Source organism: Neoarius graeffei, chromosome 22 (genome assembly GCF_027579695.1).
Source record: "Neoarius graeffei isolate fNeoGra1 chromosome 22, fNeoGra1.pri, whole genome shotgun sequence".
NCBI lineage: Eukaryota > Metazoa > Chordata > Actinopteri > Siluriformes > Ariidae > Neoarius > Neoarius graeffei.
This window is the reverse complement of record NC_083590.1, coordinates 37,110,396-37,131,879: the sequence shown is the minus strand read 5'-3', so window position 1 is coordinate 37,131,879 and position 21,484 is coordinate 37,110,396. Positions and strand designations below refer to the sequence as shown.

Here is a 21,484-nt window from a genome sequence, read left to right as displayed (position 1 = left end):
CTAAAAAAAAAAAGAAATAGCTAAAAGAATATAGTTGTGTCCCCCAGCAAAAATAATAATAATCTCCTGTTCTACACTCCAGCCCAGTTGGTGGCGGTAATTCACCTTTAAAGGAGATACGCAGAACCATTGGCCTCACTTTTTGTTTATAAATGCCTTGAGACCTCAAGAATGGCATATGAATCATTAAGCGTTAACAATAAATCTACTATAGTAATTTTTACGATTAAAATGATTCATATAGGGAGCGGTCTGACCAAACGACCTTGACATCTGTGACATCACTAGAGGAAGTCTATCGGTCTCATCGCCATTTCCGCTTTACTAAAAACACAGAGCTGACTCCAACTCTGATCCTCCATTTTGAGCTAATTTATCGCCATGCTACGTAGATGTGTTGCTGGCCGGTGCAGCAACATGATAGAAGGTGGATTTATGTTGCATTCATGGCCCAAGAATGTTCAAACTGCAAAGATTTGGACGCATTTTGCGAGAAATTCATGGATCAGGTGCCTACGAAGTGGTCTCTCCTCCGCTCTGCACATTTTACTGAAGACTCGTACGAGACCTCTGATCTGTTGAGGAGCATTGGCTATAAGCCCGTATTGGAAGAGGGTGCAGTACCAACAATTAAAGAAAAGGAAAGCAAGTTCAGTTGCACCAGTTCTCCCGGAGTGTGAGCTGAGCAGTAATGGCGGAGTACTCAGTATGGAGAAAATGGAGAATGAGTGAACCAGTCGTCAGATTTCTACGCTGGATATGCTTGTCTCAACAGCAATATCTCACCCTTACATGGAAGAAGCGAATGAACGAAGAACTGAAAGTCAGACTGTTTTGAAACAATCGGCCACAAGATCGGCCTTCAAGAAGCGAGAACACAGACGGGTAAGCTCCGACTCATTTGGATGACAAAAAAAAAAAAACACCACCACAACAAAACCACGTTGTTTACCTGCATTTAGATTAATCCATGTAAGTTGTATTGTGTGTTTAAGTTAGCGGTATAAGATTATTTAATTTGCTTCAGAATGTGATTGTCTCAGTTCATCTGATTATTTAATTAGCCTTTTACGTTTTATCAGTGAAAATGCATGCATGTACATGTATGTTGCACAAGTTATAAAACACCCATACATAGAACCTTTATTTTTAAATACATTTCTGAGTGGATAGTATCTCCATCCTTGACTCTTGTATGCTGCATAAATGGGAATAAAAAAAATATATGAGAGTTAAAATCGATCGCAAAGTTGGCATTGGAGCCGCCCCGCTGAGCCAGCCAGCCCTGAGTGCGTGACGTCACAGCAGTAACCGGTTTTAAGGCCGAGGCCTTTGACAGCTATAGACCAAAGTCATATAAATAAAAATTTACGATGAAAGTAAGAAATACCGTGACCGACTCGCTCAACTGAGACTGATTTGACTTCACTGATTGTGGGTTGACTCTCATTAAAACAGGATGTGTGTTATAACTTATGCAACATACATGTACATGCATGCATTTTCACTGATAAAACGTAAAAGGCTAATTAAATAATCAGATGAACTGAGACAATCACATTCTGAAGCAAATTAAATAACCTTATACCGCTAACTTAAACACACAATACAAGTTACATGGATTAATCTAAATGCAGGTAAACAACGTGCTGTTTTTTTATCCAAATGAGATTCGGAGCTTACCCGTCTGTGTTCTCGCTTCTTGAAGGCCAATTATTTTGAAACAATCTGACTTTCAGTTGTTCGTTCAGTTCTCCGTTCATTCGCTTTTTCCATGTAAGGGAGAGATGTCAGCAATATCCAGTGGAGAAAATCAGACAGCTGCTCCACTCATTCTCTCCATACGGAGTACTCCGCCATTACTGCTCGGCTCAGGTAATTACTAAAACCCGGGATGGAATGGGACGTCACTGGTTTTCGCAACAACTGCGGGGAGGTCACTGCCCAAGCGATACGTCCCGTCCCGGGTTTTACCAACAACCCTCAGCTCACGGCAGGAGAACTGGTGTAACTGAACTTACTTAAAAATAAATAAATAAATAAATATAAAAATAACTTTTCTTGTTTTCTTTTTCTTTAATTGTTGATACTGCACCCTCTTTCAATACGGGCTTATAGCCAACGCTCCTCAACAGATCAGAGGTCTCGTACGAGTCTTCAGTAAAATGTGCAGAGCAGAGGAGAGACCACTTCGTAGGCGCCCAATGTGCCCGTGAACTTCTCGCAAAATGCGTCCAAATCTTTGCAGTTTGAACATTCTTGGGCCATGAATGCAACGTAAATCCACCTTCTGTCGTGTTGCTGCACCCGCCAGCAACACATCTACGTGGCATGGCGATAAATTGGCTCAAAATGGAGGATCGGAGTTGCAGTCCGCTTTGTGTTTTAGTATAGCAGAAATGGCGATGAGACCGATAGACTTCCTGCTGTGACATTACGGACGTCAAGGTCATTCGCTCAGACCGCTACCTATATAAATCACTTTAATCGTAAAAATTACTATTAGATTTATAGTTAATGCTTAAAACTATTTCTGTGCCATTCTTGAGGTCTCAAGGCATTTATAAACGAAAGTGAGATGATGGCTCCGCATATATGCTTTAACTTGTTAGCTAGAATATCTCTGTAATACAGTGTTCCCTCTGGCGCTCATCACGCTCGTCATTGACGAATATAATGCATCGGTGATGAAATAAGTCATCTTTTATAAAAATCCCTCCGTTTGCTGAAATCCAACCCCAGTGAAGAGACGGCAGGAAGCCAGAGTGTAAACAATGAGCACGTGCTTGTGACCAATTTAAAAAAAAAAAAAAAAAACGATGACAAATGACCACATGAGCGCCAAACTTTTGACCAATCGCAGTGCGCTTTAATCGGCCTGTTGTGGTGGTGTCATTATGTCTGCGTGAACCGAACAACGGCGCAGTCTAAACTGATGAAGATTTTTGGGCGAGCTTCTCCAAGCACTGAGGATGATTTAAAGGGGAACTCAAGGCAAATTTATCATCAAAATTCTATTTATCTCATTTTATTAAATATCGGAGTGCATTTTTGATCGCTATTTTGTTGCTGCTATAGCAAGTTATGAGTGTTTGAAATATGCTCTGTAATATATCAGTCCATACGTCGAAGCAATGGGCGTAAACCAGATTCGTTGAGACCTGTGCAAGACATCGTAGGACGGAAGGAAAACGTACAGCGGAAATCAAAGCGACCAACATCTGCCAACGTTGTCAAAAGACGCGCACGCCCTCTTTCGAATGCTGATGTAATCAAGCCGGAAGAAGTTTTCCCTGTGTCCGTAATCACTCCGTACTCTCTATATAGTGTGGATGCCATTTTATAGCGCTGTCCGAAACCTTAGTGAGGATTATGTAGGAAATGCACTCAGTATAATATGTATTTATCACAAAAATACACGCATGTATTTATTATTTTGAAACCCCACCAGCCGCCTGATCTGGCACGTTTTAATTGTGCGACAGTACTGACGTAAACACCAGCGTGACGAACTCGTCCTTATCCTGTCGTCTTTCCAACTCTTCTCTACTCCGCGTTGGTTTGAAGTCGTATGGAATAATCTCCATCACTGATGAAGCTGGCAAATCTCGAAATTAATCTAAATTGGAATGATATGGCGATCTGGCTGCTGTGTAAACAGTTTTCAAAATGGCGGCGCCGACACGTCACGTTTGAAGTCTTGCACAAGTCTCGTGAAAATCACGCGGATACGTGACGCCTGCCGTGGACCAAATGAACTACATTCAATACGGCTAAAAACCGAAAAGGCCGATAAGTATAATATAATATGCCGATACGAGTCACGATATAAGGTTACTAAAACCGAGAATGTAATTGAAAAACACGCTAAGACATAAAGCAAGTTTAAAAATGACTTCAGTTCCCCTTTAAGGGCTGAAACAGGCACGTGGGGAGGCACACTCAGAGCCCCGGTGTAATTTAAACACCCCCACCCAACTGAAAGTGCTGTCAGTCGGCACACGCCCTACGTTTAGGGCGACGTGGCGTGTTGAGTCCCCGCAGCAGACGTATAACATAAAACACGGCGTCATTCTGTTTTTGGTTCATAAATTGACAGCAAATTCAGATTCCTTCACTCCGTAAAAACCCCAAAGAAGAAGATTCCTTCACTGTTGGTTGGTCCAAGACTCTTCTCGACTCTGTTCAATTGTAAATCAAGTTTTGAAGAAGAAGAAACCTTTATTTGTCACATGCACACTTCAAGCATAGTGAAATTCATCCTCTGCATTTAACCCATCTGAAGAACACACACCCAGAGCAGAGAGCAGCCACACTAGAGCGCCCGGGGAGCAGTCAGGGGTTCGGTACCTCGCTCAAGGGCACTTCAGCCCAAGGCCGCCCCACGTCAACCTAACTGCATGTCTTTGGACTGTGGGGGAAACCGGAGCACCCGGAGGAAACCCACACGGACACGGGGAGAACATGCAAACTCCACACAGAAAGGCCCTCGCCGGCCACGGGGCTCGAACCCGGACCTTCTTGCTGTGAGGTGACAGCGCTAACCACTACACCACCGTGCCGCCCAAATTTAACACACCCACCAAGCACCCCTGCCAAGGAAATGGCTTGGCAGGTTTTTTTTTTTTAATGGCATGGCTTTGCTCGGTGTGCGAGAGAGCCCAAATAAAAGGTAACGGGAGTCCTAATATCGCTTCTGAATAATTCCCTGCTGAAGTATCCTTAAGTAGGCTCAAACTAAAGAGGTTTATTTGAGCTTGACGGCAGACAGGGTATCCAAAATCAAGTCTTTCTTCTCAGATGCTCGAGCGGAGCCCAAATTTGATATGTAATGGAGAGGCCGAGTTGTATCTGTACAAATATTTGAATTGTGCCAGTTTGGTTGGTATAAACTAGGGATGTTAACCGATGACCGTTTGACCGATGGTTGACTGAATCAACGTCAACCGGTTAATTTTTTTTTGGTTGTTGGTTAAAAAAAAAAAAAAAAATCGTTTTGAAGCTGCCGATTTTGGAGCGGAGAACCGGGAATTCCGTGTTATAAACGCTTGGGGCATGCAATGCGGTGTAAGGACGACAGCTGACAAATCAGAAACACCCATTCAGTCATGTCCCACCCTCCCGCCCCAGTTGAAGACAGCTGCCGCTCGGCGAAAGAAAAGTCTCAGTGTTGGATTACATTTTACTACGATGTCAACCAGGTACGTAACATCAAGGAAATTCTTGACTATCAAAGAAACAAGAACACGGCGCATGAATGAAGTCGATGGTTGATTAGTCTGGTGAATATTAATCTCATCTCATTATCTGTAGCCGCTTTATCCTGTTCTACAGGGTCGCAGGCAAGCTGGAGCCTATCCCAGCTGACTACGGGCGAAAGGCGGGGTACACCCTGGACAAGTCGCCAGGTCATCACAGGGCTGACACATAGACACAGACAACCATTCACACTCACATTCACACCTACGGTCAATTTAGAGTCACCAGTTAACCTAACCTGCATGTCTTTGGACTGTGGGGGAAACCGGAGCACCCGGAGGAAACCCACGCGGACACGGGGAGAACATGCAAACTCCGCACAGAAAGGCCCTCGCCGGCCACGGGGCTCGAACCCGGACCTTCTTGCTGTGAAGCGACAGTGCTAACCACTACACCACCGTGCCACCCCGTGAATATTAATGTCAACGTAATAATAATACACAAGATCTGAACTAAAACCTGGTTACTCAGCATCAGACAGTTGCTATATTAGCTTAGCGGCTAATCAGCTCAGCTCCAGCTATCCCATTCCCAGTGGCTGTGCACAATTAGCAGCCATGGAACCATAATATCAGTAGCTGGAAAACAATTGCAGTATGAGGTCTCTGTGGCTCACTTCGAAGAAAAGTGCCTAGTCCGTAGCAGTATGCTTCAGAGCAACTTCAATACCATGCAGTAATGGCGTGTTGATATTGGTAACGGCGTTATAACGATTGTAGCTAATTAATTAGATTACCCGGCGTTATAACAGCCTTTATTTTAACGCCGTTATTCCCATCACTGAATGTTATGCACTTCTTCTAGCACCCCCTCGACATCAGTGCCGTGTTTGACTAAATGTTTCGCGCTGTAGAAAAGGTAATGTGAGTGGAGGGCAGCGACTGGGACTGAATGTGCGGATGCTCACGGTTAGATTTAGAATAGATTCTAACAATTCCAATTCTAGAATTTTAAACTCATAGGTTAACCGACTTTAACCGGCTAATGAGGCTCGGTGGTCGGTCAAGATTTTTTTTTAGTTTTCGCCATCCCTAGTATAAACCTGTATTAAGTCCACTTTGATAAGTCAGAAACTAAGAAAAAAAAAACAAAAAAAAAACGCAGACTGAGGGTGTATTCAGACCAGGATAGTTCGATAGTTCACTTGCTTTGGTCCGAACCAAATGTTTTTTTTTTATTTTTTCATTTTGGTGTGGTTCGCTTTCACACTGTACATTTTAGTAAGCGGACCAAAATCTGTCAACAAAGCCGCGCGCCCTGAGGTCGTTCAGCTATTGGTCAGAGACGACACGCGCACAAAGCGTTAAGTTCAAAAGTAGTCATGGAGGCTTTCCGTGCTGTTATTCTTTTTAATGTCATCAAAGCTATATGTTTTTTCCAGTTTTCACAATTGTGCGATTACTATGCTGTTGTACAAGTAATTTATCAACGACGACTTCAAAGGGCAAGGCGGCTACGGAGGATAGCGCTGATGAGCGCACATCGTGTTGTGACAGTTCTGGCTCTTCACGCAAGACGGAGGAGGTATGTGTCGGGATATTCGCCTTATCCATCGTAATAGATGAATTTCTTTTTTGCGTCGCTAGTACCACCACTTTTTTGAAAGAATGCCCCTGATTTTAATGTAGGTCTGACGGAGTTTCTTCACTTTTAGCCGACATTGTTCTGGGGAGCGCGTGAACCCCTTCTCCTTCATTTTCTCACCGAATACAGCAAACACGTCGGCATTTTTGTGTGTTCTCTCCAAAAGCTCAGATACGTGGACATCTGCCCATATATCCACAAGGGTACGCGTTTCTTCCTCGGCCCACGTTTGCCCCCTACTCATTTTTTGTACTCTGTAGTCTAGCCTACCACTGGTCTGAATGACTGAATGACTGTTGTAAGGTTCCCTTGACAACCAAAACAGTGTTTGCACTTTGCGGTGGAGTGTCAAGACTCTGTTTCCCATAATGCTCGACAAACGACGGAAGCTCCCGAGGTACAAAAAAGCAAAACTGTCGGATTAGGTCCGGTCTGCTTTCACACCTCCAAAAGATCCGCACCAGGGTTCCTTTGGTCCGGACCGAGTCCGACCTTGCAGCTCGGTCTCGGTCCGCTTGTTTGGTCCGGACCAGAGTTCGGTGGTTTGTATTCAGACCAACCCAAAAGGTCCGGACCAAGGGAAATTTGGTTCGTTTGGTCCGGACCAAACAACATAGGTGTGAATACGCCCTAAGTGAATACTTCTTTGACTTGATTTTTCAAGGAAAAAAGTGGAGAATATTTTTCAGAACTCAGCGGTAACGCTGGTAATAGCTAGAGTTGATCTGCTGCACACCACAGGCTGAAGGTCAGGGAAAGCCCCTAGGCTTTGTACATCTCCGTGTCTGCTACTAACTACCCAGCTAACTACAAGAGAACAAACCCTCAACAGCTGGTTGTTTACAACGGTTCACACAGCGCATTTTACTACCCCGTGTTCTCTACCGCTACCTGTATTTTGTTTTCCAGCCTGTCAAAAATATTTAAACAGTTTCCCTGGATCCTCTGTGCAGCAATTTTTCTAAATTCACTATAAATGTGGGTTTTTTTTGTAGCCACAAGAGCACAGGATCTTCATAATCGTCTAATCATATCTTACCCTGCACCGTCTTGCCCAGATAGTCTCCTCGTCGCTCTTTGTTAATAACCGACTGGTAGATCTTGCCAGTGGTGAGGTTGTTGTCTTTGGTGAGACGGATGTCCAAGAAGCGCTCGTAGTTCCCGAGATCCAGGTCCACCTCTCCTCCATCGTCCAACACGAACACCTCACCTAAATATAACGCAAGCACTTAGTCTTCAGCTCAGCGTGTGGGTCATTCAATCTCAATTCGTTAGATTTGTTTTAAAAACATCTCCCACCTGATCATCTCGGATGTTCCTTAAAAAAAAAATAAAAAAATCCAAGGGGAAGATCAACTTCTTAATAGGAAAAAGTACAAAATTCCAGGTCGATACCATCTTTAGTTCTCTCAAAATGAATTTAAGTGTAGGAGGTGCGGGCCATTTTCTAGCATTGTATAAACTGCAATATCTAGAAAACTCTTGCCCCTTTTCCACCAAAGCAGTTCCAGGGCTGGTTCAGGGCCAGTGCTTAGTTTGGAACCGGGTTTTCTGTTTCCACTGACAAAGAACTGGCTCTGGGGCCAGAAAAACCAGTTCCAGGCTAGCACCAACTCTCTGCTGGGCCAGAAGAAAGAACCACTTACGTTAGTGGGGGGCGGAGTTGTTAAGACCAACAACAATAGCAAGACCGCGAAAGATCGCCATTTTTAAGCGACGAGAAGCAGCAGCTGTACAAACGCGAAGTCATCCATTATTATTATTGTTGTTGCTGCTGCTTCCGTGTTGTTTTTGCTTCGATATTCGCGCCAAGGTTTATGCAAACGTAGCGACGTAACTGACGTATACAGCGACGTAAAAAGCAAACTGGTTCTCAGCTGGCTCGCAAGTTGAACGAGTTGTGAACCAGCACCAGCACTGGCCCCGAACCAGCCCTGGAACTGATTTGGTGGAAAAGGGGTATCTTTGAGCTACAGTAGGTCCATCAAATAGTTCAGGGTAAATATCTTCAGGGAGAGGGGATTTCTCATCCAACTTTAGTTCCACAGGTATGACGCCATGTAATGAACCCAAATTGACTTTTGTTTCTGTTAATATTGCATCCAAAAATTTGTAATCGAAGGGTTCACACTCTTTTTAAGGAATCATTTTCCAGGAGCTTTTTTAGGTAATTCATGACAGGATTTGGTCATACGGTCATGCACTTTAGTTGCAGGCTTAACACCATTTTAATTTCTCTTTTAATATGCAGGGACGTAGTGTCTCTGATGTGCTAAATTACATAAAGGCAACATCGATGCAAATTGTATAATGCAGTTGTTTGACCTCTTCTTGTTACGTGCTGTTTTAAACTTTTTTAAAGAAATAAATGCCTCTTCGGTTGTGGAAAACTATGCAAACACTGGCATATACTGAGCAATTCCATAATGTTCAGTACAGACCTGTTGATCACACCATGAAAGACTATAGCATGGATGCAAACGGCGCGCCTTTTGGCGGATGCCGCCATTTTCACGGCTGTCTGGGGGACTTGTGTGAATCGCGCGTTGGAGTGTCTGATTATAATTTCATCAGAGTAAATTCTGTATTAAAATTACTAAATAAGCAAATGCCGTTACAGTCCATGAAACATAGGAAGTATGAGAAGAAAACAGTAAATCAGAAAGCTGCGCACGTAAAGCCAATTACGTAACTTGCGTTGGACTGATGGAAATCCTTGTGCGTGCAGTGAAGTGCAGCCAGCAGCAGATAATGGCGCGCAGCCAACTGGCTTTACGTGCGCAGCTTTCTGATTTACTGTTTTCTTCTCATACTTATACTTCCTATGTTTCATGGACTGTAACAGCATTTGCTTATTTAGTAATTTTAATACAGAATTTACTTTGAAATTATAATCAGACACTCCAACTCCTCCCCCCCCCCCAAAAAAAAACCCTCATCGGATCTGTGCGATTCACACAAATAGCCTTTGAGTCAACTGTCCAATTACTTTTGGTCCCTTTAAAAACAGGGTGGCACATGTTAAGGAGCTGAAACTCCTAAACCCTTCAACCAATTTTAATGTGGATACCCTCAAATGAAAGCTGAAAGTCTGGACTTTATGTCCATTATATAACTATAACTTGAATATGTTTCAGTAAACAGGTAAAAAAACAAAATTTGTGTCAGTGTCCAAATATATATGGACCTAACTGTACCTGTGCGACAGACTCGTCCTTATCCTGTCGTCTTTCCAACTCTTCTCTACTCCATGTTGGTTCGAAGTCATACGGAATAATTTCCATATCACGCACGCGAGAGAGGCGGCTGTACAGTGCTGAGCGTAAGTGAGTACACCCCCTTTGAAAAGTAACATTTTAAACAAATATCTCAATGAACACAAACAATTTCCAATAAAAATTCTATTTATTTTAAGGCTTTTAACACATCTTAACCAGGGGTGCCAATAATTGTGGAGGGCGCTGTACATGTATAATCAATATTCAATGAATGATTCATTGCGATGCTAAAAGTAAGCTCGACAGCATGCCGCTGCGCTGATGATCAGCATGTTTTCATTTGGCCTTTAAAGACATTTAAAAGTGTTTAATCGACATAGAACTAGTGCCTATTCAAGAATAAAGAACATTTCCGGAATATACTGGTAATTTTGTGCAGTGTTGTGATGAGCTTTTATTTTAAGTGTTTAACATTGTGATGCAATACACCAAACTCACGGGCACCACCGTGCCATCTTGGGTTTTTTAGTGATATTCGTCACCGGTCCGTGTGTTGTTGTTGTTGTTCCTTCCAGCTCGCTCAATGTTGATTCAATCACCTTGAAACTCATGATTCCCATCTAGTGGTCGAATCTCTCGTGTTGACTTGATTTTTCCAATAAAATCGCCTGAACACTTTGCTGTCTCGTGCCCGCGAAAGATCGGATCACTGAAGGAAATTTTGTATCCTTCCTAAAAATCAATGATTTTCCTCATATTTTGTTCATGGAGAAAAAATGAGAAGGTGTATAAATCTCAGTAATACTGTTTTGAAGAGAATTAACAAAAAAGTTTGACCCTCTTAGGGCCTCTGCATGCTCTTGCGACAAGGCTTTCGCAGATAGCTTTTCGCAGACAGTTGTAATTTATCGTTGAGCGGGGAGTAATAGGCGTGCGCGATGTTATTCACCGCCACAACGCAAGGGGGTGCGAAATCGCTAGGAGTAGCTGGTGGGTGTGGTTAGTGGAGTGTTTATCCTCCGGTTACTTATAATGACTAGAACTGGAGTCGTATAGATGTACGTACTTCCTCACTTCCTCGATCAACCGCTCTTCATGCTGCTCCATCTTCGCTCGTGTTTTTAAAAATGGCGGTTGTGAAAACATACCAAACCGGGAAAGTAGGGAAGTGGAAGTGTGTGTACAGCGGATGTAGAGTGGACCAATCAGAGCCCTCTTGTCTGCGAGGCTTCTGCGGTGGTCACAATTTTTGGGAGGTGCGCACAGATCGTCTGCAAAGGGGGGGGCTACGCAGACACCATCTGCGAGGACTGCGTTGTCAGCATAAATTGGCCTTTATACACAGTGCATTCGAGCACCACCGTCATTAGTCATGCTCAGTGTCCACAATTTAAAGTGAACATACCCGATAAAGTCTGGCTTTTATGTTTAAACCCAAAGCATGGACCAGTTTCATTGACGTATTACTTTTAAGGTTTTTTTTAAGTTGAGCATCACTCTCCCTCCAGCATCCAGTCACTAAAAGAGGTCATTGTTGAAGAATGGAAAAAGACTGATGCTGCAAAATGTCGCCAGCTTGTTCATTCCATGCCTAGAAGACTTGGTGCCGTCATTAAAAATCATGGAGGCCATACAAAGTACTAGATGTAGTAGTTTTTGTTGTGGGGTGTACTCATTTTTGCACCACCCTAATTTGAGTAAAACTGAAAATGTGTAATCTAAGTTTATATTATTAACCTCACGTTCACGTTATAAGTTAAACAGATGTTATATTAAACTTTGTCTTGTCAACATTTTGGAAATTGTTTGTGTTCATTGAGAGATTGTTTAAAATGTTACTTTTCAAAGGGGGTGCACTCATTTACGCTCAGCACTGTAATTATTCACCGAAGATGAAGTGAATAATAACTGAGATGAGGTTGAGGTTATTATTCACCAATATTCACGGAGCCGGAGATGGATAATTCTTTTAGTAGAAATACACAGGTGATTATTTAAAATAAGTAAATCTTTTTTATTTATTTAAATCTTCAAAAGCAGCATGCAAATGTAATAAAGGTGTGGCGCAGACTTGTGTCACTTATCTATGTGACTGGCGTAAAATACTTTGTTTTGAAATCAATAAATCGATCAGAATTCCACCTGACCTTTGAACGGCTTTTGACCAAACTTCATAGCATTTTTAGTGCTTTTAGTAACAGCATTTTCTTTCATCATTTCTAATCCTTCCTCACTTACGCTGACGAAGCGATTGGCTGCCATTCTGCCGACTCACTCAAGGTGATTATTTCTAGATAAATCAGAATCTCTCGACCAATCAGCACGCAGTTTTCTATAATCACCTCCGTATTTACAGCAACATCAGATATCTACTTGCCAAAAATGAGAATAAATACAATGAACTTCCTGTGAGATTTCACACCTTGAAAAGTACCGAAATCACTCTGTTAATTTTAGAGCTTCAGTATCTCCAAGGCTACATCGACACAACAACGGCAACGAGATTTTTTTTTTTTAAATATTGCGTCCATATGGGCAACGGATCAGCAAAATATCAGGTTCATATGGCAACGCAACGCTTGCTGAAAACGATGCAATACACATGCCACACCTCTACGTGCGCTGTAAGACGGTCCCATCGGAGACACCAGAACAATAGAAGTAGACGCATGCGCATAACTGCGCATGCGCATAACTGCGCATGCGCATAACTGCGCATGCGCATAACTGCGCATGCGCATAACTGCGCATGCGCATAACTGCGCATGCGCACAGTGACTATCCCTGTCACTGTCACACGCACACACTTTCTCACTCCCTATCCTATGGCTATAGTCCCTTTAAAATCACGTGCTCGTTTTTTGAATGGAGACGCGGAAAGAGGAATGAACGGGGGTAGATGGAAGCCGGTACGCCAACATTCTGATATCCTCCAGAATTCTTTAATGGTCCGGAATAAACATCTGAAGAGGTGAGATCGCTCCTTTTTTTCCCTATTTTTGCTGGCGGGATTGACTCTGCCCTAAGGGCTATTCTCTCACTCTCTCTCTCTCTCTCTCTCACTCACTTTGCACCATTACACAATAAATATTCACAGTGAAAATATTTTGTAAGCGCGTTTCATGAACCAAGTTATAGGATTTGTTGACAACTCGCATCGAGTTCATTACACTTCTACCCGGCGTGAAGCATATGTGGTTGTGACGTCATCGTAAACAAATCCGTTCTACTCATCCAGACGACTTCGCAACGGCTCCGTTGCCAGATTTTTTCACTCTGGAACCCGTTCTCAAAAGATTTCGTTTTGGGGCACCCAAAACGCCGGTGCCATGTGGATGCCAGGCCGAAACGATAAACAATTTTATCAGATTCACCTGAATCCGTTGCCGTGTGGACAGGGCCTAACTCTCTCTATGATTGAGGCCATTGTTACATCGCCCGGGACGGAGTCCACCAGGGGGCGAGGTATTGTTTTCGGTCAGCTTTCTTTGGGTTTTTTTTGTTAACGATAATGCGGGAAAACGGCTAGCTCGATCTTCATGAAACTTTCAGGATAGATGGGCATTGGTCTCAAATAGAACCGCCAACATTTTGGGGGTCATCCAGTCAAGGTCAAAGTTGTTGTGGCTACTGCTTCATATAGAGGCGTTAGCCACTATGTCATCGTGCTGTAAGAATGTAATGATCGCGCACTGCGCATGCACGTGTTCCAATTAAAATGGCCGGTGAGTGTATACAAGTCGGTTCACCATTCGAAATAAATGGACTAGACCAGGGGTTTTCAAAGTGTGGGAGAGTCAGCCCCCCCTCAGAGAGCAAATAAACAACAGCGCCCCCCCCCTTACAATTTTTGTTGTTGCTATACTTAATGTTCCATTCATATTTAAAAAAAAAAAAAAAAGGTTGTTGTACACATTTTTTCTTTTACACATCTGTGCTTTTTTAAAACCTCGTTTTACACATTTTAAACATCTGTGCTTTTTAAAACATTTAATTACACATTTTAAACATCTGTGCTTTTTTAAAACCTCTTGTTTTACACATTTTAAACATCTGTGCTTTTTTTAAAACATTTTTTACACATTTTAAACATCTGTGCTTTTTTTTAAACATCTTGTTTTACACATTTTAAACATCTGTGCTTTTTTAAAACTTTTTTTTTTACACATTTTAAACATCTGTGCTTTTTTAAAACATTTTTTATACATTTTAAACATCTGTGCTTTAAAACATCTTGTTTTATACATTTTAAACATCTGTTCTTTTTTTAAAACATTTTTTTACACATTTTAAACATCTGTGCTTTTTAAAACATCTTGTTTTACACATTTTAAACATCTCATAGCATCGTTAGCTAGCACCTCTTGGCAGACAACACACTGTGGCAGTGGAGCATCTTCAGATCCAGTCCATGAAAATCCAAACTTTAAATAATCGTGGTCATACTTCCTTCTGTTTTTGCTTGGCCCAGACTCTGTCTCCTCACTCACTGTAGCTTTAGGTACTAAAAATCGATCCATTTTGTCTCTGGCAAAGGCTAGCTGAAGTTCGCTAAATGTCCGCAATAGTAACTTATTCTGGTTTATTTTTCCTCACGTTGCGCCCCCCCGAAGAACTCTGGCGCCCCCTAGGGGAGGCGCACCCCACACTTTGAAAAGCCCTGGAGTAGACTAAAGAAATCGCTTTCAGGACATGTTTATGCTTATTACAGAGGGAAAGTGCGTTCCACTGAGCTCTAGCGCCGGGCCATTTCCGGGAAATAAGAGTTTGGGTCATGGCGACAGTGTGCGTATGTCAGCCTCGGTTCGGAGGTTTCAGTTTTGAAAACTGTAAAAGTAGAATAATATAAAGTACAGACACTTGGTATATTTTACTTCTGTGGTTTTTAAATTGTTCATTTTTGGATTACGCTTCATTTTTGTGGCTACTGCCTCATAGAGTAAATATATATGCTATATTTACTGAATGGACATGGGATCGGAAAACTATTTTATTTATAAGCAGTAGCCACGTGTACCCATAGGGTACCTATTTTTTTTCGCAATACCTTCCTTCATATTCATCACGAGTGCTACTGGGTGAGGTTTGTTTTGCCTGGCAACACTTCATATTTTATTTTACTTTGTATACGAGAAGCACTGGGTGAAATTTAAGTCCTCCATCTTGAAAACACTTTTTCAAGCGTTAAGAGTTTACACACAGAGGGGACTTGAGCAAACGCCAACATAAATTTTAGATATAATATTAACAGAAACTTGCTCTTCCCACAAAAGTCTATTTGGATTTGGTACATAGCGTCATACCTGGGGAATATCACACTGAGCTCAGATGAAAAGGTGTGGTTTTTATTTTGAGCTTTAATACCTCTGGAATCTGCATCTTCCATGTGTGAAGCTGTATATAAAATATCAGTCCCCCAAGTCTAAAATTGTGGTTTCTACACGTCTTCAAATCTGCTGCTGGAGGTTGCAGTTGATTTTTTTTTAAAGTAAATTCAAGCACCCAGCATTCTATATTAAACCTGAGCTACACTCCTGAAAGTCCACGTTCAGAGAGTCAGAATAGACATTTACCCCAAACTATTTGAAGGACCTACACTACCGTTCAAAAGTTTGGGGTCACCCAGACAATTTTGTGTTTTCCATGAAAAGTCACACTTTTATTTACCACCATAAGTTGTAAAATAAATAGAAAATATAGTCAAGACATTTTTCTGGCCATTTTGAGCATTTAATCGACCCCACAAATGTGATGCTCCAGAAACTCAATCTGCTCAAAGGAAGGTCAGTTTTATAGCTTCTCTAAAGAGCTCAACTGTTTTCAGCTGTGCTAACATGATTGTACAAGGGTTTTCTAATCATCCATTAGCCTTCTGAGGCAATGAGCAAACACATTGTACCATTAGAACACTGGAGTGAGAGTTGCTGGAAATGGGCCTCTATACACCTATGGAGATATTGCACCAAAAACCAGACATTTGCAGCTAGAATAGTCATTTACCACATTAGCAATGTATAGAGTGGATTTCTGATTAGTTTAAAGTGATCTTCATTGAAAAGAACAGTGCTTTTCTTTCAAAAATAAGGACATTTCAAAGTGACCCCAAACTTTTGAACGGTAGTGTAGCATTAGTAGGTTTCTAGATATTGCTGCTGCTTTTTTTTTTTTTAACAAAACTAATGAAAAATTAGAAACCTGAAATTTTATACCTTTCCTATTAGGAAGTATATCTTCTCTCTGGAATTTTCAGACGTGGTCAGGTGTGAGGTATTTGATGAACTGACATGGAATGACAATGTGAAAGCAATCGATAAGCAAGAGACCCGTCCTCTCAAGCAAATCAATCAAAACCAAATCTGTCCAAGGATCCCTTGGTATTAGTATTGAGTTAACGCGTTGTTCCTTTACTTTACCATGCTCGTAAGGAGAGAAGGTCCCGGCGTCAATGTTGATGTAGGGGTCGATTTTAATGGCTGTGACATGAAGGCCACAGGACTTCAGGATAGTCCCGACGCTGCTGGCGATAATGCCTTTCCCAATCCCGGAGATCACACCTCCCGTGACTAGAATGTATTTCATCGTGGCGTTCATTGACTGCAAGACAAAACACGGACTTTAAGAACCAGAAAATGGTCGACATGTGGGGCAATACTTTTGATTGTGAAAGGAGATCTATTACAGACCCTTCTCTAACCAATAGTCAATAAACAACAAATAGGTTTGCACAATCAGAGCAGTTTGCTCGTCCTTGAGTAGGAAAGAGACCACCACAGAACTACCACTCTACAGGCATTCTTTAGATAGTACGCCATTCACAGCAGTGACCCCGACAAGGTAGTGATGCTATTGTGGGTGGCATGATAGGACTGTACCAGGCGCATAGGCTTACCTAGCAAGCCGTGCAGCTGTGTTTTACACGGCCAATTCTTGAAAAACACGGCCATAAATCTCCAAACAAGGCCTGTAAATTTTATACTGACCCGTGCTAACCAAAATTATTGTTGTTCTGTGAAGTAATTTTGTGCGTTTCTCTGGACACTTTTATAGACGGTCGGCAATTTCCCGGGGCGTGCCCAGCGCGCGTGTTTTCCATATATGGAAGTTAAATCGAGAAAATCAAATTTACTGCCAAAAATGTAGCACTCTTATTGGTCAGACTTCAAAAAGAGATTTGAATGGAAGCAAAATACTACGAGTTTTGAGAGCTTCGCCAGTGAAGCTCGGCAGGTTTAGAATGAGTAGGTAGGGCTGTGCGATATGGGAAAAAATTAATCTCCCGATACATTTTCTCCATTTCACGATATACATCTCGATATATTGAAATCTCCTCTAAAGGACCCCATGAAATCTAACTTTTACTCTTTTCACTACAATCCCTGCAGATTAAATAACATTCTTGGTTAACTTTACAGGTGGTTTTCAACAACACATTTTAAATTTTCATGTTAGTGATTAATCACAATTGAGTTGAAATAAGATTGCTTTTTCAGTTTGTGCTACATCTTTGTTGAATAAAAATAATCCTGAAAATTGCAACAAAGGGGCAATACAATACAGAGTTGCTCAGAGCTCAAAATCAATAAACAGTCCCCCAGGATTCCACGGGCCGTTTTTGTGATTGTTGCAGGCTAAAATGTCTGATGTTGCGGGGGGTTTTCCAAAAAATTGCGATGAAAGTTGCGGTGTTTTTTAGGTTTTTGTTGCGACTACATTGCGGGAGGAAGTGAAAGTTGCGAGAAATTGTTGCGATTTTCTCTTTTTGTGATTAAAATTGAGTGATATATGTTAAATATTAAGTTATTACCGAAAAACTACTGATTAAAAAAACAAAGACACTGAGAAATGGTCCTATAAACAACTTTACCAATATAAAAGATTACCAGGACTACAAAAATGCAGAAAAATAGGCTTTACTTATCCAAATGCACCTGTTGGTTCAAAAGTTAAAGTGCATAGAACCTCACAGCACAACATGAAGTTACCTTAAAATATAATATAAATGCCTCAGCTTTCATGTAAGAAAAAAAAAAAACTATTAATACTAGTACTGTGTGCAGGCAGTCTCTCCTGAAGACTAAATTAAACTAATTATAAACTAATAAAAGAAATGGCTCAGGCTTCATAGAAGAAAAAAACAATTTGAACAGAATCTCACAGTATGATGCTGAAGCTGCCTAAACAATGGAAAATAAAATACCATTTTGGCAAAAATGTTGGCATCCATTAATTTCTTGTATTAAGTAAAAAAATAATGTAAAGTGCACAGTCCTTCACTGTAAACGTAACACACTTTCAGTAACAGAATTTAAGCCGACATAAACACTGACTCGCACATGCAGTGTTGCCAGATACTGCTGACGTTTTCCAGCCCAAAATATGTTCAAAACCCGCCAAAATGCACTTAAAACCGCCCAATCTGGCAACACCGCGCACATACTGCTTCTCTTGAACGTATACACGGAAGTAAGGCGGAAGGTAGTTTGTCGACGTCACCTCATGACGACGCCAACGATTGGTCAAATTTGCGGGAAAGTTGTGGTGATTGGATATAATTGCAACACCGCCCTGAATTGGCGGGGATTGGTTGAATTTACGTTGAAGTTGCAAATTGCAACATCGCGAAATCCTGGAGGGTCTGCAGAGATCGAAACGGGCGGTCGCCCACTCGCCAATGCGAGTTGGAAAGGGTACGGGCGACTAGTGACAACATGTACTCGACTGAGTGGGCGACTGGCTCGCCACGCTATATATATATATATATATATATATATATATATATATATATATCAAACTACTCACTGCCTCGATGGTTTCTATCAACGATTCTCGCCCATTTTAAGCAGAACTTGGTCTATTTTACCGTTTTTTACGATAATTTCAACAGATTTTGTGAGACATTTGTCAAGTTGACACAGACGCGGGCGCCGCCATATTGTTTACGTGCGCAGTATACACTGCTACATGCAGCATGGCTGCGCGAAGTTTCGTTTCTTCCTGTTCATTTTCGTTGCCGCCCGTGAAGACAAATGTAACTTGAACCGCTATTGGTCAGATAGATTAGACCCCCGCGAAGTTTAAAAGTCCTTGGCTTGACATTTCTGACAGCTATCAAAACAAACGGATATCGCTCAACAAGTATGATGAGCCAGAGCAGCCTGCAGGTGATGAGAGGGAGTATGTGGCAGGAGATGTAGAGCCCCAGGAGAGACAGAATGAGGAGGTGGAAGATGAAGATGACGAGGAGGCGCAGCATGATGTGGTGTATGACCCGATAGATGATGATGATCTGGATGAGGGTTTCGAAGATTGTGATGATAATGAGATGACTGAGGAAGAAGTTTATAGACAGTTGAAATTGATCACTCATGTATAATATGGTTGTATTATATGAATAAATATATAAAATCGGCTTGAAATTTGTAATTATAAATACGGACCAGTGCTACTCCATTCGGACCAGTACCTCTGAGAGGCACTAGTCCAAATGGACCAGTGCTCCCAAATTCCTGTTTTGATCCCTGATATTCCGTAAAATCAAAACTTGTTAAAGGTATCTATTATTTTCAGTTTCACAGTATTAATCTTCAGAGTTGGCTGAATCTCATTTGTTATCGTTGCTGTATATAGGAAAGATGTATTCTGTGTAACAGGACTAGATTGCAGCTATTTGTATTATGTTTTTTGTCTTAAGTGCACTAGAAATGATAATTTAAGGTTTCTGCTTTTATTGCAGGAATTTGTAGAAGATTTTACTGACAATTACAGTGATTTGTAAAGTCCTGGTTAATGAATAAGAAACTAAATTTAAACTGTGTTATAACATTTTATTAAGTTAGTAAATTAAATTTGTGTTAAATGCCTAATAAAATATAATTCACACTTTAAATTAATGCACTCTTGCATTTCTTTTTAAGGCTCAGTTGCAGCTCCAGAAGTCGCCAGATTGCACCAAAAAAAAAATTTCAAAATTTCATTTCACGATATGTATTCAAGACGGAAATAAAATTAATTCACTAGCCCATCAGCCAAGTCAAATCTCTGCTGTTCTGCTCACATACAAGTTGTGATAACCAAGTATGGAATTTCCAACAGTATTAATTGCACATTTCAACTTTTTCATACACAAGGAACAGGCTTTCGTCTAAACTGGGGAACAGGGGTGCTGTGCCCTCTTACCGAAATGCCGATTGAACCCCAAGTCACACTTAGGCCATGCACTTGTATGCTACTGCACAACATGCAATCTTTCTCAAAACGATCTTTTCTCTGTGAAAACATCCCAGCAACACCACGTGACAATGTGTCTGATCATCAAATACGTTATAATTACTCCAAAAATATTCCAATCATAGTAGATACACCGCCAGACGGTGCAAAAACAATCCGAATTGGCGTTTTCCAGACTGAGGCGCCATGTTGTTTAGTTGTCGCGGCTGCTCTCGTGAGATTTGACATGGGTTACATACAATGTCAGCTGACTTGTAGAGCGAGATTTCTTGAGACTAAATGACCTTTCACCCAGCGGCGCGGGAGCTTTTGACAGAAGTAGTTCGCGAGTTGTTTTTGTTGACACTTGGGCATTTAAAGATGTCATCCCGTGGCACGAAGCGGAAGAAAGCCAAAAACTGTCCAGGGCAGAAGAATATTACTTCTTTCTTTTTCAATGCTGACAGACAATTTGTTACAATTTCCCTCTCAGATAGCCTCAGAATGTCCCATTGTAGCCTCAATTTTTCAAAGGCTTCGCACGGCTGGGGGGGACGGACAACCGGCACCATCCGCCCCCGTCGCTTCGCTCCCTCGCCATGGTGAGCGCCCTCATACTAAATTTTTCTAGAAAAAACCCTGAGGAAACACCTCTAATATCCCTGGCTCTCTATATTTGGAATGTGATCAAGGATCTTACCCATCCCTAGGTGTTCCCTAGGGCACTAATTAACGGTTGTATCACTATTTAAGGGTGGCACGGTGGTGTAGTGGTTAGCGCTGTCGCCTCAGAGCAAGAAGGTCCGGGTTCGAGCCCCGTGGCCGGCGAGGGCCTTTCTGTGCGGAGTTTGCATGTTCTCCCCGTGTCCGCGTGATGACTAGAACTGGAGTCATATAGATGTACGTACTAGGGGTGGGTATTGCCAAGGACCTCACGATACGATACGCATCACGATACTTGAGTCACGATACGATACGCATCACGATACGATATTGCGATATCAAAATTTTGCGATATATTGCGATATTCTACATAGTTCACTGAAAAATGTAAACTGCATTATGCATCTTAAAATCCGAGTTGTATGTACATCAGATGATAGTGATAATTCATGGGACAAACTGAGTCAAAACAATGTAATTCAAATTATCCATGCCATTTTATTGTAACTACACAAGCGCAAGTTACAACATATTTGCAGGAACAACACACTGTC

The 21,484-nt window shown here is 41.7% G+C and overlaps 1 protein-coding gene across 3 annotated transcripts in view; it reads right to left on the bottom strand.

Moving 5' to 3' along the window:
• Positions 1-21,484, bottom strand: part of ctps1a (CTP synthase 1a) — an 81,345-nt gene that overhangs the window by 47,977 nt on the left and 11,884 nt on the right. For 2 of the 3 annotated variants that reach the window (XM_060904780.1, XM_060904781.1), the window contains exons 2-4: positions 19,195-19,387; positions 16,475-16,655; positions 7,883-8,053 (exon numbers count right to left, since the gene is read on the bottom strand). In XM_060904780.1, coding sequence (XP_060760763.1) covers positions 7,883-8,053; positions 16,475-16,655; positions 19,195-19,314 — 472 coding nt within the window. In that variant the 5' untranslated portion in view covers positions 19,315-19,387. The remainder of the gene's footprint in view (positions 1-7,882; positions 8,054-16,474; positions 16,656-19,194; positions 19,388-21,484) is intronic. The other variant, XM_060904782.1, reaches the window with a different exon arrangement.